At 34.7% G+C, this 18,496-nt stretch overlaps 2 protein-coding genes and 2 non-coding genes across 7 annotated transcripts; 2 read left to right on the plus strand and 2 right to left on the minus strand.

The window, feature by feature from the left end:
• Window positions 1–294: 294 nt before the first annotated feature.
• On the plus strand, window positions 295–5,295 carry LOC109162476 (protein MALE DISCOVERER 2-like). 4 transcript variants are annotated; one of them, XM_019311174.1, is made up of 15 exons: window positions 295–806; window positions 920–980; window positions 1,188–1,429; window positions 1,529–1,661; window positions 1,758–1,829; window positions 2,040–2,183; window positions 2,271–2,414; window positions 2,550–2,645; window positions 2,730–2,791; window positions 2,872–3,291; window positions 3,641–3,831; window positions 3,959–4,091; window positions 4,186–4,340; window positions 4,409–4,594; window positions 4,743–5,295. In XM_019311174.1, exons 3-15 carry the CDS (start codon window positions 1,330–1,332, stop codon window positions 5,001–5,003), a joined length of 2,097 nt encoding a protein of 698 aa, XP_019166719.1. In that variant the 5' UTR covers window positions 295–806; window positions 920–980; window positions 1,188–1,329; the 3' UTR covers window positions 5,004–5,295. The 4 variants fall into 4 exon arrangements, with proteins under 4 accessions (XP_019166719.1, XP_019166718.1, XP_019166721.1 ...); XM_019311173.1 differs by having other exon boundaries at window positions 920–1,429; XM_019311176.1 differs by having other exon boundaries at window positions 296–806; window positions 920–1,429; window positions 2,875–3,291.
• A 662-nt stretch (window positions 5,296–5,957) lies between these two features.
• Window positions 5,958–6,843, minus strand: LOC109162480 (protein DOG1-like 4). The gene has a single exon (XM_019311185.1). The coding sequence runs from the start codon at window positions 6,753–6,755 to the stop codon at window positions 6,096–6,098; it is 660 nt and encodes a 219-aa protein (XP_019166730.1). The 5' UTR covers window positions 6,756–6,843; the 3' UTR covers window positions 5,958–6,095.
• Window positions 6,844–9,781: 2,938 nt separating this feature from the next.
• TRNAE-CUC lies at window positions 9,782–9,854 on the minus strand. The gene has a single exon. It is a non-coding gene; the product is annotated as a tRNA-Glu (tRNA).
• Window positions 9,855–17,403: 7,549 nt separating this feature from the next.
• On the plus strand, window positions 17,404–17,476 carry TRNAE-CUC. The gene has a single exon. It is a non-coding gene; the product is annotated as a tRNA-Glu (tRNA).
• The last annotated feature ends 1,020 nt before the right edge of the window (window positions 17,477–18,496 follow it).

Raw genomic sequence — 18,496 nt, forward strand, 5'->3', positions numbered from 1 at the left:
CCATGATTAACTTGGACCATAGATGATAACAATTTGAAAGTTAAAAGAATGTCAATTTAAAAATTTAGAACTAAATCTAACAAAATTACTATATTTGGGAGACCCATATGGCATTAACTCGGAGAGAAATTTCGATAAAAGTAATAATAATAGTTGGCGCCACGCAAGCATGACGAGTGTGGGACCCAGTCAACTGACCTGTCATTAACCCGCCAAAAATTATATACTCCATTACTAAGATATATGTTAGCTCATCATTTTCATAAATTGTTTAAATAAAATTTTAAGGGAAAAAAAATGAGGAAAATTATCGAGCGTCAATGGAAAATAGAGAAATCAGAAAAGAGTGGGAAAAACTCGGAAAGAACACAGCTTGTTGGGTGTGGTGGGGGAAGGTTGGGGGTGTTAGAGAGAGAAAACAAGAGAGAGAAAGCTTTTTCCCCAACTTTCTTCCTCTCTTTCAGACAAGATGGTCGAAGAAGAGAGTCTCCTCCTCTGAGATCATCCTGGAAAGGGCAGTCAAGAAATAAGAAAAAAGCTTCATTCAATTTCTTAACTACATAATATTTATTGTCATATAATACATTTGCCTCATCATTCAATTCTTTTCAATTGTAAAATTTGTCAATTTTTTGTTCTAACCCCCATCGCCATCACCACCACCTGGGACATAACCTTTTTTTTTTTTTTTTTTTTTTTTCTTGAAATCAAATTTCAAGATTGTGACAATAATTGCAGCAAAAGAAGATTCTCTCATTTTTATCATATCATTTATTCGTTGACTGCCCTTTTTCCCTGCTTTTCTGGTAAGTTTTTATATAGATTGCTTGTGATTGTGGTTATTCTTATATTCTGCATATGCTTTTAGATCTTCTGTGGTTAAACCAAGAATGGGTAATTTTGTTTTCTCAACTTTCAGCTCAAAAAGATTAAATCTTGGAGAAATTGTTAATAATTGGCCGTGGCTGGCGAAAACTGAGGTATTATAGCTTGAGTTTGATATCCATATCAATGAGGGATAGATACCAATGTGGTGAATGTGTGTGTCAAAAGAGGGCTGACAGTTTTACATTTGATTTGCAATATAGCTTTTGCTAATTCATAGGAATTGTATCTACAAAAAACATACTAGTGTTTGTGTTTTTCGTTATCGTTGTTGTATAAGTGTTGTTGTTTTCGAGTAATAGTTGTTGCTCGGAGGGCCATTTTTTGTTCATAAAAGAAAAAACAAAACAATAAAAGAAAAAGAAAAAAGCTGGCGATTTTGTATAGAGCTGTTGGCAGAGCCTATCACTGCCTCATCCGCACCCACATAGTGTTTGGAAAGCAATGGGAAGTAGATGGACAATTCATGGAATCCAGTTCTCGTACCTCGCCCTTCTGATTCTCGTATCTGATGTTCATGGCTGTTGCTCGCTTAATTCTGAAGGTAAAGGGTTAATCTTTAGCCTTTTGGACTTGGACATTCAATCCTTTTTTTTTTGAAACATTCCCTGTCGTTCTTGGCTGTGGTGTATGCGATAATCAGGACTAGCTTTGTTAGAATTCCGGGCAAGAGTGGAGTATGATCCACAACGAGCTCTCGAGAATTGGAATGTCGATGACTGTGATCCATGCTTGTGGTCTGGCATCCATTGTGTGGATGGTAATGTGCAAATGCTGTAAGTCGCTGAATAAGTGTACTTTCTTATCTTTAATGGTTAATATGCATTGCACTTTCGGCTATAACATTGATGTGTTTGTTTGGTATCTATCAGAGACCTTAACGGGCACGATCTGGAAGGAACACTGGCGCCAGAGCTTGGAGATCTCCCTCACTTGAAAGCGCTGTAAGCATTAACTCTCTTATGAATTAGATTCATCTGTCTTTGACTCTTTGCTATACAAACACACTAAGGAAAATGCCCATTTATTCGCTTTCAAGAACAAGAAAATTGTTTCTATATGCATCTTATGTTAGTTTACATTGTGAATAAGGGACTTTAATTATCTTTTGAATCTTAACAATGTTGTTGTTTGCTGTCTAATTGCGCTGGAAGTGTACTCTCCAATAACCATTTCTCGGGTGTAATTCCCCAAGAAGTTGGACAGCTCGAAATGCTGGAAGTGTTGGATTTGACGGATAACAACTTGAGCGGAACTATTCCTGCACAGATAGGAGGCCTGCAGTTACTAAGAAGCTTGTGAGTTCAACTGTTACTATGGAAGTCTCGTGGTTCAGTAAGCATGTGTGCTTCCAAACGGAGTTAATATGACTTTTTTTTTCTCAGGTTGCTTTGTAACAATAACTTTGAAGGAAGCATTCCTTCGGAGATTGGGAAACTTAACTTTCTGACTCAATTTCAGTTTGACCCGAATCTCAGTTCTGATTTTGCTTCAGGATCTGGCTGTGTAAATAGAAAATTCGGGGACTGGTAAGTTTTTATTTATTTTTCATAACTTTGCCTTCCTTATTTGTATGTTCTGGTAGCTATGACATGATAAATGATCGAATCTTCATATGCGTTATATTGCAAACATTGCTCTGAGTTTGATGTTGTTTTTGACAGCATCTGGCATGTCAGCTGGAATCCATTGAGGAAAGCCGATTTCTTGATGACATCTATAAAAGTGGTGCTGATACGTTACCTCAATCAGATCTCAGTGTGGGTAACTAAAATGTCTACTAAATTCCCTTGTATTTCCTCATAACATTGCATTTCTGAGAAGTGATTCTCTTTTCACTATAGTTTCAATCTTGGAAAGGGATCTTTGCACCAAAATACCAGCTGCTACTCGGATGATCTGCCAAGTGAGTGAAATGATTCTTTTCCTCGTCTTCAAATTTTAGGGGATTCCAAACTCATTTAGGGTTCATTTATCATGCTTTAGCAGGTTCGCCTAGCCCGCACATAATCCACACTCTAGAGAGTCCACCTAACCCCACACGACGCAAGTTATTTGAAGAATCGAGTAACCTTGTTGCTGCTCCTGCAAATGGTGGGGCGCCATTGGGTAATCTTGTTGCTCAGCCAAGCAGCAGAAGTAGCGGGTCATTCCCAGCTGTGCCTGGGACTTTCATACCAGCATCACCCCTTGAAAATGGCCCTGATCAAGAAGAAACTGATATTCCAGCTCCGGATTCTGGAAAATCTGGACTTAGCTGGAAGTATATAATAGGCATTTTTTGTGGACTTCTCTTACTCATCATTATTATAGCAATCATCTGCATTTGCCGAAGTAGAGCAGCAAGGTCCATTGGCCCTTGGAAGACTGGATTGAGTGGACAATTGCAGAAAGCATTTGTTACAGGTAATGTTGTCCTAGGTGAACATTGAATTTCATAAAGGAGAGTTCCTCTTTTGCCCATTCTCTTTAACTATGGTTGTAGCTCAAAAAAGAGTGAAATCTGAGGTTGAATCTGTGTTAGGATCAAGCATTATCACTATGCCAAAAGCTATAACCTATAATGAAGGCACAACTTTATTTCCTTACACCGCCACATTTTCGAGAGGCAGGGTGCTGGAATTGACTTTTCAGTCTTCCGCCCAACAATGCCCCTAGCCACCTGGTGCTGGACTTGGCCCTTCACTGGCCTCCGCCCAACAATCTGAAAGTTTTATTTCCCGTAGTAATATCATCTTCTCTGTGAAAAATATAGGTGTACCAAAGCTGAATAGATCTGAGTTAGAAACAGCATGTGAAGATTTCAGCAATATTATAAGCACTCATGCTGCTTTCACTATGTACAAGGGTACTCTGTCAAGTGGAGTCGAGATCGTTGTTGCTTCAACCGCCATAAGTTTTTCGAAAGACTGGTCCAAACGGGCAGAAATAGCCTTTAGGAAGAAGGTTAGTTTGTGAAAGTTAATACTTGGTGACCAATGGCATTCTCGGTTGAATTCAAATTGGCTTATTGTGCATTGTTCATTCCCCGTTGGAGAACTCACTTGTTATGCTTGTTTTTGCACTTACATAGATTGATACTCTTTCACGGATCAACCACAAGAATTTTGTTAACCTCATTGGCTATTGTGAGGAGGACGAGCCTTTTACTAGAATGATGGTGTTCGAGTATGCTCCGAATGGAACTCTTTTTGAACATCTACATGGTAATATATGTTACTAATACAAATTTCCATGTAAATCATTTTGAAAAGCAGTGGCTTTAATAAGTAATCAAAATGCAATTTTTGTATATTTCAGTTAAAGAAGTTGAACATCTCGACTGGAATACAAGGATGAGAGTTATAATGGGGACTGCATATTGTATCCAGTACATGCACGAATTAAATCCACCGTTGCCTCATTCAAACATCAGTTCAAAATTCATATACTTGACAGATGATTATGCTGCTAAGGTAGGAGGTTGGCATATTTATGTGAAACTGTTCCGTGTTCATATAAAGAACCAATTTCATTTACACAGATTGCAGAGATGAGTTTCTGGGAAGAACTGGCAGCCAAGTCAAAATCTGGAGAAAACGAAGAGAATTCTGAATTGCCACCGCTTGCTGACCCCGAAACAAACATCTATAGCTTTGGGCTTGTGTTACTGGAAACAGTTACTGCAAAACTACCTTATTCAGAAGAGCAAGGCCCTCTTCTCAACTGGGTAAGTCTCTGCATTTGCATTCTGTAGGATGGTGCCCCACATTCCTAACTTGGCCCTTCAGGCCTCCACCCTAACACATTTCTATTTCTCTATGTGTTTTTCTTTCTTTCCTTCGCCATTCTTATATAGAGACGAGTATTGTGTGTAGGCTGTGCAATACCTGAGCAATAGGCAGAGCTACAGCAAACTGGTTGACCCAACATTGAATTCTTTCAACGAGGACGAGCTAGCAGTGGTGTGTGAGGTAATCCAGGAATGCGTCCGACAAGACACCAGGAAGAGACCAACCATCAAGGAAGTGATAGAGAAGCTAAGGAAAGTCCTCGATATCTCCCCCGAGGGTGCAGTTCCCAGGCTGTCGCCGCTCTGGTGGGCAGAGCTCGAGATCCTATCAGCTGAGGCGCCTTAGTCCCCCTGCATATTACCCGGTTTTTGTAAGTGAAAAAAGGATTGCTTAGCTTTAACAATGTGTATGTATGTATGTATGCACACAATCTCAAAGTCAAAACCTCTCCCATGCTCACATTTGTATGTATTCTTCCATCTTATTGTCATTGTAAAAGGTTTTATAGTACACACACTATTGTAGTGCTACTACTGCTGTGAATATTCATTCAGAATTGGTATGTAACATAAAAGAAAGAAAAGAAAAAAACAAAAAAGATGAATTTGAACAGCAGGATGTTGAGTGTTGGCGACTACTTTAAATCTCTTTGTAGTTTCTAGCTGCTGCTGCATAGGTTCTTCTGAGTGGCTGCTATGGAAAATTTTGGTTCTTTCTTTGTGTGTCAAGTGTTTCTGCTTTTAATGTTTAATTCCACAGCTAAGAAACACCACAAATCACTGTCTTACTTTTGCTTGGCTGCTTTTTCTTTTTGGATGAAGAAAATTCAGTCAAGGTGCCCTGTATTTTTTAGATAACAAGGAAAACCGGTATTCATTATTAAAGGGTTCACTGTTTTTTTTAGATGACAAGGAAAAATTGTAATCATTATTGAAGAGTGTACATTGAATAAGCTTCATTTTATGATCTTGGCCAGTAAATGACCACAAGAAAGTAAATTAGTCTAGATTGTCCGTAATCACTACTTAAAAGTGTGAATTGAATAAATCCTACCTTATGACCCTAGCCAATAAAGGACTACAAAAAGATAAATGGTAAATCAGGGTCTAAGTCTTCAGCAGTCAGTGTCCGATGTGTGTACTGAATAAATCCCACCTTATAACCCTAATCAGTAAAAAAACATAAGAAAGCTAACTAAATCAGTCAAGATTGTTCATAGCTGACTCGCTCGGTTGCTTTTCAATCCTCTTTACAATTAAGCATATATGTGAGCATGCATGGTACCACCAGAGCAATAAATTGAATCAAAAGTGAAAATGGTTCCTTTTTCAGAAGCTACCAAATGCACTCCAATCTCCTCTAATTCCAGATACATGTTCTAATACAAGACTAAATGAAACTGGAAATTAAATCTAATTTTTTTTTTTAATTTTTTTACTATGATGAATTTGTGATGAGACTAAGATTGTGTTGTGTCTTCCCACATTTCCTCATCTGAATCTGAAGCATTGAAGCAGAAGCCAAGAAGTGTATACTGTGTGTGGGACCCATCACATCCAGCAACCCTTTCAGTGTCTTCAGCCTCACACAATCAGCCATTTTCATCACCTTTTCAAGACCACCAAGCATGTTCTTCACCGCCACATCCGCCACCGTGTCGCCGCCGCCCAGGCGAGCAAGCTCCACCATCCGCCGGTCAGCCATGGCCACCTGCTGCCGCTCCATCTCCCTCTCCACCTTCTCCTCCTCCGCCTTGATCTTCCCCCGCAAAACCTCCACCTTCTTCATCTGCTCCTCGCTCATCCCTTCGCCGGCGACCAGCCGGAACGCCGTGGACGGCTTCCACCCCGTCACCCACAAGTACGCGCTCTCCAAGGACGTCAGCCACACGGGGGCGAAGAACGCCAGAACGTCCTCACGCGCCGCCGCCCATTTGGCGGTGTAGTAATTCTTGTAGTGGGTAGTCAATTTATTCACCAAAAATTCGTGATCTTTCTCGTTCTCGGCCGCAATGAGGAGCAACTGGGCACACTCCTCAAGCTGCGCCATCCATTTCTCGAAGAAATCCGTGAAGCTCTCCTCGACTTTACTTCTCATACTCGAAGAAAATTGCCGGCTTGGCTTCCAAGGACTTGAAAACAAAACTCCAAGTATAATTAATGATACACACGCATGTGTGTGTATGTATAGGTGGGAGGGGGTGGGTGGGTCTTTTGACTGGGTTGAAGGGGCATTTGTAAGTTGCATGGAGTGCATGTACAGTGATAAGTAAACAGGTGGTATAGGGTTGGCCATGCAAACGTGGCATCAGAGGGCTCATGTACCTTCCCACGTGGAGTTTGCTTACATATGCTTTAATTACAAACTCAAATCAATATATATATATATATAATTTGAATCAAATAAAAAACTATTGCATGAGATAATTAAAAACCACTCGGAACAGTCAATCTATGAAAAATTAACGGCTTTAAAGAAAGGAGAGAGTGAGGAATAAAGTACTATGATATTTTCATAAATAATTTAACTTTGTCGTTTGGTTCAAGGAATATCAGATTACCTTAAATTACTGAGAATGTTAAATTACTGAGAATGTTAGATTATTAGGAATGTTAGATTCATGTGTTTGGTTAAAATTGGGGTATGTAATATAATCATGTTTGGTTTAGGGTTATCTTTTATTCACACACTATAATATCCTTAACATATTTTCATATATTTTAATAAATTTAAAAATTAAAATAAATAAATAAGATAACGGTATCATATATAATTACATGATTTTAAAATATTAACTAAAATATTGAACTTGAAAAACAAAATTATTTTATATGCTAACCTAACATAATAAAAATAAAAAATATATAATTACAAAAATAATTTTATATATATATATATATATATATATATATATATATATATATATGTGTGTGTGTGTGTGTGTGTGTGTGTGTGTGTGTGTAATAAACTAACATAACTAAGGTTATCTTACATAACCTTAGAAATTGAAGGGAATCACATTCCCTTCAAAATCCTACATGGAGGGAATGTGACATTCCTGGGGAATGTTAGATTCCCTGAGATAATGTGAACCAAACATAGGTATGTGAGCTTTGGAATGTCACATTCCCTTGGTTATGTTATATAACCTGAACCAAACGCCCCCTAAAGTGTAATAAACAACACTATAGAGCACAACTAACAACAGTATAGAGTGCATCTGTCCTAGTATAAGTGCAGTGGATAGATGCACTCCATCTGTTAGCTTTGCTTAGTTGCACTCTATAGTGTTAGTTGATAGTTACACTTTAAAGTTTGAGTAGTTTACAAAAATGTCTTTCGTTTTTTACAGCATATGAGCTCTATATGTAGTTTTGCGTAGTTGAAATTTATAATGTTAAAAGTTGCACTCTATAGTGTTACTAATTAAACTTTAAAGGTTGATGAGTTATTTATAAAAATGTCATTGTATGCTTTTTTTTTTTTTTTTTTCTCTTTAATTGCTTTAAATCTATTAGATTTTTTAGATGGACATCTATGATTGGTTCTTAATTAGTTCCCCCCATGAGGAATAGCTCTCAAGAGAGTATGCCCTATATACATGGAGCGTTAGGTGAGATCACGATGGTAAGTTAAAAATTATGACTGATCTGATCCGTCTATGTAGGTAAGATTAACAATTGAAGATTATTGAAAAATATTGGAAAAATGGATCATGTCAATATTATAAATATTGAAAACTTAAAATTTTACAATAATTATAAATTTGATTCGTATTTTTCTTCCATTTTTTTCTTTTATTAAAACTTTCAACATGAACTCTAATGTTTGGCTATAATCATTCTTCATTTTTTACATGGGATTGTTCTCATTTAAACTCACCCATATATGTGTGAAATAGAGCAAATTATATCATGAACCCAAATACATACATAAAAATAATATTGTAGGTTCATAAAAAATTCAAGTACATAAATATAATTTTCCAATTTCAATACAATGACACCAATTGATCATGGGTGACTCTCATGTGAGACCGCCTCACAAATTTTTATCCGTGAGATAGGTCAGGTCATGTCTATATGTAAACCTATGATGGAAAATGTAATACTAAATAGGAATAAATTAATTGTTATTTATAAGAAAAAATGTAATACTTTTGAGAAAAAATGTAATAATTTTAAATCAAAATTTAATATTTAGGGGTTGAAGAGTTACTTATGATAAAAAGTATAATATTAATCGTGATAAATTGATTGAATGTTACTTATGAGGCAAATTATACTATGGATCATGGTCCACATTGCAATTTGGACCATTAATAAATGTTTATTTTTAGTATATTGAAAGTTCATTTTTAATGTACTAAATGATCATTTTTAGGTAGTATACCAAATAATGAACAATCAATACACAAAAAATGAACCTTCAAAAAATAACATTCAATGTATTAAAAATGAACTTTCGTTATACTAAAAATGAACCTCACATCAGTGGTTTACCTTACAAGGTGACCAATGATAGTCCATGGTATAAACTATAATGATTGTATTTATGAAGGAAATTGTAACAACTCATATGAGAAAAAATATGATACTTTTGATTAAAAAAAATGTAATACGTTTAAATCAAAATATAATATTAGGGATCGAAGAGTTACTTGTGAAGAAAATAATTGTAATACTTGTGTGGAGCTCATCCTATCTCATGAATGTGGTCTCATAGTAGATTTTTCCATTGATCAATTATTACTTAAATATATTATTCTATTTTTTGTATAAAAGAAATTAATATAAAAAATATCTCATTGAAATATTTGAAATAAAACACATATTGATATATTTTTCAATATATATCATTTAAATAATTTGTGATCAACATTTAATAATAATTTTATAAAAATATAGTTATAATTTTATGAATGTGCTGTAATTATTTAATGAACATATAGTAGGAACTTTTAGAAATAGGTGGAAAATTTGTCTTTGACTTTTGGATATAATAAATATAAATGCATTCATTAGTGGTCGGAATACCATATTTAAAATAAAGGAAAAAGGAAGAGGTAAAAGTACAGTACTTAACAAATGAATAACTGCGTGAAGGCGTGGAAGACGCAAAATTTCCGTTGCCGGGAATCGAACCCGGATCTTTCGGGTGAGAGCCGAATATCCTAACCAACTAGACTACAACGGATAATTATTCATAATTTAAAACTTGAGCTATTTGATTCATAAAAATGGTGTCACTCGATCAATTATCAGTTAAATAAATCATTATCTAATTATTTTTATAAAATTAAAATTAATATATAGAAAATATCTTACTAAAAATTCTCGTTGATATATTTTCCAATAAATCATTTCAATAAGTTTTGATAAACTTTCAGTAGAAATTTTATGAGCTTGTAGTGATTTTATGAACATATAGTAAAGACTTTATGAACCTCTCGTAGTTATTTGATTTATAATAGTAATTTTTTGAACCTGCAATAGTAATTTTATGAACTTGCAACATTGATTTTATGAACATGTAATTGTAATTTTATGAAAAATCTATTTTTTGAAAGCAAACAACGAACTTCATTAAACATTGAAAAAACTCGCAATACAAAGTGGGTAAACAAAAATTCACGAGTTAAATCTATTTTTGGTCCTACATTTATTGTGCATTGGATACATTTTACCCGCTTTTATTAATTTTGTCACATTTTACCCGGATTTAATAAAAGTTAGACACTTTTAGTCCACCGTTCAAATTGACATTAAGTTTCCGTGAAATTGAAGGGCATTTTTGTCCTTTCCAGTCCTGAGATGAGGCAAACACATCATTTGCATTTCGCCTAGAGAATTCGTCTCGAAGCTAGCTCTGCTGGGGAAAGGCAACTCACATCATCAACTCACTCACTAGAAAGATTTTTTTTTTTTTTTTTTTAATTCACTTTGTACACTAAATTCATCTTTTTCCAGAAAGTCCCCATGTTCCATAAAATAAACTTCCACAACAGAGATGAAATTATCCTCTAAAAACAAGAAAATAAATACTGCAAAAAAATATTGTCCTTACTCGTTGAGAATAGAGGCAAATCCACTGAAACAAACAAATAAACAAAAATTAGTCCTTACTGCCACCTCCCAAGACCATAAGTTTAGCAATATCGATAAAATATGCTATGACTTCTACACTAAAAGCATTCAAGAAAAAAAAATTGATTCTTTTTTCTAATTAAAGGGCTTCATATGTTTTTTTTTTTTTTGAAAGAAAGAAAACTCCATTAATTCAAATCGTTATACAGATCGTTGACAATAAAGGAAGGAGGGCAAGAGGACCACTCCTTACGTACAGACAAAGAACAGGCTTCCCTAGTTAGATTATGGGCAACACTATTCGCAGTACGACGAACATGAGAGATAGCTACATGATTAAGTGAATGCAGCAAATCTTTTACATCATTAATAACTAAATCAAAAGAAGAGACCTCCCCATTATGCTTCAGACTCTGTAGAACTTGGAGAGCATCCAACTCAACCTTTACGTGACTGATCCCGCGATTCTTCAGCCAACTTAGAGCTTCCCTTACGGCCATGGCCTCAGCTTCCTTAGGTAAGAACAATCCTCTCCCTGGAATGCAAGCTGCTGTGATGAACTGACCATGCTCGTTCCTAAGCACCCATCCAAAGCCCATGCGATTGTTGTTGTTGTTGACGGCAGCATCTGTGTTGAGCTTCAAATAGCCATGAGGTGGTCTTTCCCATCGTTGATCTGGAGGTATGCCCGGTCCAACTCTATTGCCTCTGATATTCACAATATTATTCCAATCCTCCAGAAAATGAATAGCTCCCTTGAGTAAACTACTGGGATTAGAGGACTTATCATTCCATATACGATCATTCCGAGCACGCCAAATTTTCCAGCGAATCATCAGCAGCAAACAACACCGATCCTCCTCCAATGATGCCAAATGATAGTTCATCCAATGCTCAAAACTGTCGAAACCTCCAGAGCTCACAGGAAGATTGCTCAGACCCCAGATCGTTCTTGCGAAACTGCACTCAGTGAAAAGATGTGATGCAGTTTCATTCGCCGAGGTGCATAAAATACATGTTGCAGAGCAGTCCACACGCTTCACTCTCAATTTGTCTGCTGTGGGTAAACAACCGGAACAAACCTGCCATATAAAAACTTTGATTTTCCTTGGCAACTTGAGGTTCCACATGGATGTCCACGGCTTCGCGTTGGCTAGATTTAACTGGGCAGAAATATTCTTATAGCACCCTTTGACTGAGAAAATACCATTGCTATCACCACTCCAAATCAGCTTGTCTCTTCTCTTAATAATGCTCAGAGGGATGCTAAGGATTAAATTGACATCTCTTTCCACAAAAATATCCCTAATAACACCCTCATCCCACCCCGAGTTGTCGTCATTCATTAATGCCGAGACGGTGGCGTTCTCAAGCAAGGGGAAAGGTGGTGTGATGACCATCGGGTTATCCAGACATGGGAGCCATTTTTCACCCCAAATTTTAGTGGAAGCACCATCACCAATCCGCCATCTATAGTTGCTGCGGATAATCTCTTGAGCCTCGATAATACTACTCCATATAAAAGATGGACTGCCACCTTTTTTGGCCTCAAGTAGGGAACAGTTTGGGTGATACCTCGCTTTATAGACCCTCGCTACCAAAGATGAAGGATTCTGCAGCAACCTCCAGTATTGCTTCGAGATCATGGCAAGGTTAAAATTTCTAAGATTTCTAAAGCTGAGACCACCCCAACTTCGTGGTATAGTTAGATATTTCCATTCTTTCCAGTTGATTCCTCTCTTGCCTCCAGTTTCTCCTCTCCACCAGAATGAATTCATGGCTCTTTCAATTTCCTTAGTCAGCTCCTTAGGCAGCAGGAATAGGCTCATGGCATGAAGGGGAATGGCTTGAATTACGTTCTTTAGGAGGATCTCTCTCCCGGCTCTTGACAGGAAACGGTTGGTCCAGCTTTGCATTCTCTGCATAATTCTGTCCTTAATGAATCCAAGGATGCTTCTTTTATTTCTTCCCACAACGGCTGGTAACCCCAAGTAATTTCCTTCGCGTCCATCATTGCTAATCTGCAGGATGCTTTTCACTTGGTGTCTGGTCTCACTCCTAACATTGATGCTGAAATAGATAGCAGACTTATCATAATTGATAAGCTGCCCTGATGCTTGCCCATAAAATTCCAGAGTGTCCTTGACTATGTTACTCTCCTGAGAATTTGCTTTGATGAAGATGAAGCTATCGTCGGCGAAGAAAAGGTGAGAAATCTTTGGGGCCTCCTTTGCAACAGAAATTCCATGAATTATGCCTCTGTCCTCCAGATTACGGATCATCGCGCTAAGGCCCTCAGCTAATAATATAAAGAGATAAGGAGACAAAGGGTCTCCCTGCCGAAGACCCCTCTTGGGAATTATAGGACCAATTTCTGCTTCCTCTTGCAACACAGAATAGGTGACAGTAGAGATGCACTGGAAAATCAGGTTCGTCCAACGTGAACAGAAACCCATCTTGGTGAGAATAGCTTGGAGGAGAGGCCATTCCACTCTATCATACGCCTTACTGATATCCAACTTGATCGCTGCATACCCATCTTTGCCCTGAGTTTTTCTTTTTAAGAAATGTTGAGTCTCAAATGCAAGCATGATGTTGTCCGTGATCAATCTTTGGGGAACGAAGGCACATTGGTTTTCTGAGACCAGTTGGCGAAGAAGAGGCTTCAATCGATTGGCAAGGACCTTGGAGATGACTTTGTAAATGACATTGCACAAGGCGATCGGTATGAGGTCTCCCATACTAGTTGGGACACTCTTCTTTGGAATCAAAACCAAGTGCGTGTGGTTGATGCCATTGGGAAGACTGCCTGATGTGATGACCGAGTTGCAGAAATGGACCAAATCAACTCCCAGAATATCCCAGTAGGGCTTCATATGTTACAACCATAAAAACAAGAGCCTCCAAATTGGCTATGCATTAAAAAGCCATCAACATAATGCAAATGAAGTTCTAAGCATGCCTCTGCCAATCACTGACAGCTCACAGAGCAAAGAGATGAAACCAAAAGTTATGAAAGTAGTATGTAATACAAAATCATTAGACAAAAATTTATAATATAATGATTATATCTATGATTCAGAGCATCCACACTAGAGCATAATTCTAAGTTATTGGTACAGTGAATATCTCATCCCCAAAATAATAGTTGATGTGTGTGTGAATTATTTGAAAAATAATTATCCTCCAAAGTTAAAGTATAATGTCAGAAAAAATTGAAATGGACAGATGGGTCCACAAAGTTGAGCATAATTTTATTTAAAAATTTATAAATAAAATAGATAAAGAAATAATTAAAATATAATGGGTTAAATTATGGGTCCACAAAAAACTGAAAAAAAACTTCAAAGTGATGTGCAGAAGAATTTTTTGTGATTGAGTGAGATAGTAGAGAATGATGTGAATGCTGGGGGTGGAACTCACAAATAACTCATAACAAATCCCAACCGATAAGGTTGCTCTGTAAGAACTCAATGCATCATTCATACCCCAAGGATAATATAAAGTAAAAACTACATGCCTATGAGTCACTCTATAATATTTCTGACACTACAAACATAATAGAGTACTAGGATCATAAACAGCACAGTTAAAAACACAATTCTTCCATCACTAGGATAGTGCAAATTTTTTAAATTTCGGTTAAAAACAAAAATCAAAGACTTCATTCAAAAAAATTAAGTCTTTTATTATTCTCTCTGTAATTTATAACTATCGCACCCATTACAGCAACCAAAAAGATTAAATTTTGACCTCAACCCATAAAATCTGAGAATTCATAAGCCTCAGAAAAAGCCACAAAGATTCCCAAATCTCATGTTAATCTCCCCAGCGTAATGAAGTGATCTACAACTTTGTACCTAGCATAAATGGGTTGCTCTTCCACCCATATGATGTTCTCTTCGACTTTGACTGGGAGACCAAGAAACAAGGCTGATGAAGAATTACACATGAAAGGATAGAATTGCCCTTCTACTTCACGGTTATTGCTTAACGCCAAGTAACGTTGCCAACTTTTATAAAGTCTAGACAAAATGTGACAAAATTAATAATAGCGGGCAAAATGTGTCCAATGCACAATAAATGTAGGACCAAAAGTGGATTTAACTCTTCAAAAAATAACATTCAATGTATTAGAAATGAACTTTCGTTATACTAAAAATGAACCTTACATCAGTGGTTTATCTTACAAGGTGACCAATGATAGTCCATGGTATAAACTATAATGATTGTATTTATGTAGGAAATTGTAACACCCATGAGAAAAAATATGATATTTTTGATTAAAAAAAAATTTGTTAGGGATGGAAGAGTTACTTATGAAAAAAATTGCAATACTTGTGAGGAGCTCAACTTATCTCATGGATGTGGTCTCATAGAAGATTTTTCCATTGATCAATTATTACTTAAATATATTATTCTATTTTTTGTATAAAAAAATTCAATATAAAAAATATCTCATTGAAATATTTGAAATAACACACGTATTGATATATTTTTCAATATATATCATTTAAATAATTTGTGATCAACATTTAATAGTAATTTTATAAAGATATAGTTATAATTTTATGAATGTGCTGTAATTATTTAATGAACATATAGTAGGAACTTTTAGAAATAGGTGGAAAATTTGTCTTTGACTTTTGGATATAATAAATATAAATGCATTCATTAATTATCGAAATACCATATATATTTAAAATAAAGGAAAAACGGAAGAAGTAGAAATACAGGTTACGCAAAACTTCTGTGTTGCTGGGAATCGAACCGAATATCCTAACCAACTAGACTACATTAATATTTATATTTCAAAACTTGAACTACTTGAACATAAAATGGTGTCAATGGACTTAAATAAATCATTATCTAATTCTTTTTATAAAACTAAAATTAATATATAGAAAATATCTTACTAAAAATTCTCGCTGATATATTTTCCAATAAATCATTTTAATAATTTTTCATAAACTTTCATTAGAAATTTTATGAGCTTGTAGTGATTTTATGAACATATAGTAAAAACTTTATGAATCTCTCGTAGTTATTTGATTTATAATAGTAATGTTTTAAAACTGCTAGTAACTTTTTGAACTTGCAATATTGATTTTATGAACATGTAATTGTAATTTTTGGAAAATCTATTTAACCTTTTGGAAGAATGGAAAATCTATTTAATCATACCATATATATTAATCATTTATTAAATTTGTTCCAAAATTATTAGTTCACATAATTACTTTCCTTTTTTAAAAAATTATAAAAAGAAATAATATCCTAATAATTAATTTATAATATTCAACAAGTTATATATTTTCCAACAAGTAACTCATAAGTAAGTTAGTTAACTATGTTACACCCTATAGTTAGATATATACAAATTTTCCAATTCAAAGTGCCAAATATTAAAAGTATAATGATTTTGTAGGATCTAGAGAGTAAATTATTTTTTGTTGGAATAATATTTAAATAGGCCATTGAACTACATGTGAAAATGTAATTGAGACATTGAACTCAAAAAAATTATAATCGAGTCACTGAATATTCTAAAGTTATGCAATTAAACCAAAATTGACATGTTCCTTTCGTTACCGCTAACGTGTCGTCATTCTATTAAAAAATAATATTTTAAATTTTTTTAATAAATTATATTTAAAAAGAAAAAATCACCTTTGTCTCCGGCCATATATGAAGAAAGCATCTTCATCTCTAAGCCAAAGACAAGGGCCATTTCTTCGCCTCCGGCCTGGCGACAAGAAGGTCTTCATCTCCATCGAAGACGAAAGTGTTTTTTTTTTTTTTTAAATTTTATTTTATTTAAATAAGATGACCGCAACATTAACAATAACCAGAAGAACAAGTTAAGTTTGATTTAGTTGCATAATTTTGGACCTTTCAAAGACTCAATTGTAGTTTTTTTTTTTTTTAGTTGAATGACCCAGTTGTATTGTTGCATGTAGTTCGATGACCTTTATTTTGTTGAATTAAGTCCATGTACTTTAAAAAGTGACGCAATTAAAGATACTAGTTAACTGTGTTAATATTACCGTTAACTTAGGTTACGTGACGTTGACATCATCATATCATTGTCACATCATGATATTTTGTTTCTACTCATATATTACTTTATAAATATTTAAAATTAATTATTTTTACCACCAGTATATTAAATTAGTATATCCAAAATAAATAATAACAACCATGTTCCTAATGAGATTTGGACACTTGATGCCAGCATGGTTGTAATTATTTATTTTGGACATATTAATGTAATAATATATTAGTGGCAAAATAATTAATTTTAAATATTTATAAAATAATATATGAGTTGAAATATAAATATCATAATGTGGCAGTAATGATGTCAGCGCTATTTAAACTAAGTTAACCGTAATATTAACATCATTAACTATTGTCCTTAGTTTTATAACTTTTTAAAGTAGAGGGACTAAATTAAACAAAACATTATACTACAGGACTTCATATGTATTTTGACCTAAAATATCTCAACGAGAATTTTTAGTAAGATATTTTATATATATTGATTTTAATTTATAAAAAGAATTAGATAATGATTTATTTAAGTGATAATCGATGCATTGACACCAGTTTTATGAACCAAGACTTCAAGTGTTACAGTGTGATTTTGTGAACATTAATCCGTTGTAGTCTAGTTGGTTAGGATATTCGTCTCTCACCCAAAAGACCCGGGTTCGATTCCCGGCAACGGAAGTTTTGTATTTTCCAAATGCTTTAGAATTTTGACGCAGTTATTGTTAACTACGGTATTTCTACAGTTCTACTTATTTCCATTTTCCTTTATTTTAATTATGGTATTTCGACTATTAATGAATGCATTACATCCAAAAGTCAAAAGACAAATTTTCCACCTATTTCTAAAAGTTCCTACTGTATGTTCTGATCATGTTCATTAAATAATTACAGCACATTCATAAAATTATAACTATATGTTTATAAAATTTAAACATTCTACATTACATTACTATTTCACCATTTTTTTTTTGAAAACAAACTATTTCACCTTTTTTATTTAATTTAAATCAATTACAACTTGGACTCTTGATCAATCATGACCATTAAAATTTTTTAGATTCATGCCTATGATTTGATCTCGCAATCTCATTTAAAAATATGATCTCATATAATCCTAAATCTACACACACACACACACACACATATGGCCAAGTTCTAGTACGGCTAGGCTTTAACGTGCGGTCTGTGAGATCGCACCATTAGATATGCAAACACACACACCAATAGTGTTAGAAAACACACAATAACAAAAATGCACCAAAAATGCACAATTAAGTACGCATCACCACAAAATGTACCATTAGATATGCATAAATACATCACATAGTGTTCGAAAATGCACACTTAGGTGTGAGGAGGTATGGTGCATTTTTTTTGAGTGTGGTGTGTTTTGTGATGCAATAGTGCATTTCATTGTTGTACATTTTTCTAGCATTATTGGTGCGTTTTTACATACCTAACGATACGCCTGCACCGATCACAATTAAAGCATGACCACATTTGAGCTGACATCTATATATATAATTAGATTTTAATTTTTAACATATAATTATAATTTATTTCATTTATATTTAATACTAATAAAATTTACATTAAAAATTTTTATTTTGTAATTATAATAATATTATTAAGTTATAACTTAACTTATTTTCATTTTTGACATTGACGACTACAAAATGTGCAATGTTTCTAACGAAT

The sequence above is a fragment of the Ipomoea nil genome, unplaced genomic scaffold (genome assembly GCF_001879475.1).
Source record: "Ipomoea nil cultivar Tokyo-kokei standard unplaced genomic scaffold, Asagao_1.1 scaffold2942, whole genome shotgun sequence".
NCBI classification, from domain to species: Eukaryota; Viridiplantae; Streptophyta; class Magnoliopsida; order Solanales; family Convolvulaceae; genus Ipomoea; species Ipomoea nil.

Bases quoted from the DNA above. Each gene is read 5' to 3' on its own strand.
- LOC109162476 (XM_019311173.1), top strand. From the start codon at position 1,330: ATGGGAAGTAGATGGACAATTCATGGAATCCAGTTCTCGTACCTCGCC. The intron at 2,415-2,549 runs GTAAGTTTTTAT...TGTTTTTGACAG, and splicing joins AATAGAAAATTCGGGGACTG to CATCTGGCATGTCAGCTGGA. The intron at 2,792-2,871 runs GTGAGTGAAATG...ATCATGCTTTAG, and splicing joins CTACTCGGATGATCTGCCAA to CAGGTTCGCCTAGCCCGCAC.
- LOC109162480 (XM_019311185.1), bottom strand. From the start codon at position 6,755: ATGAGAAGTAAAGTCGAGGAGAGCTTCACGGATTTCTTCGAGAAATGG.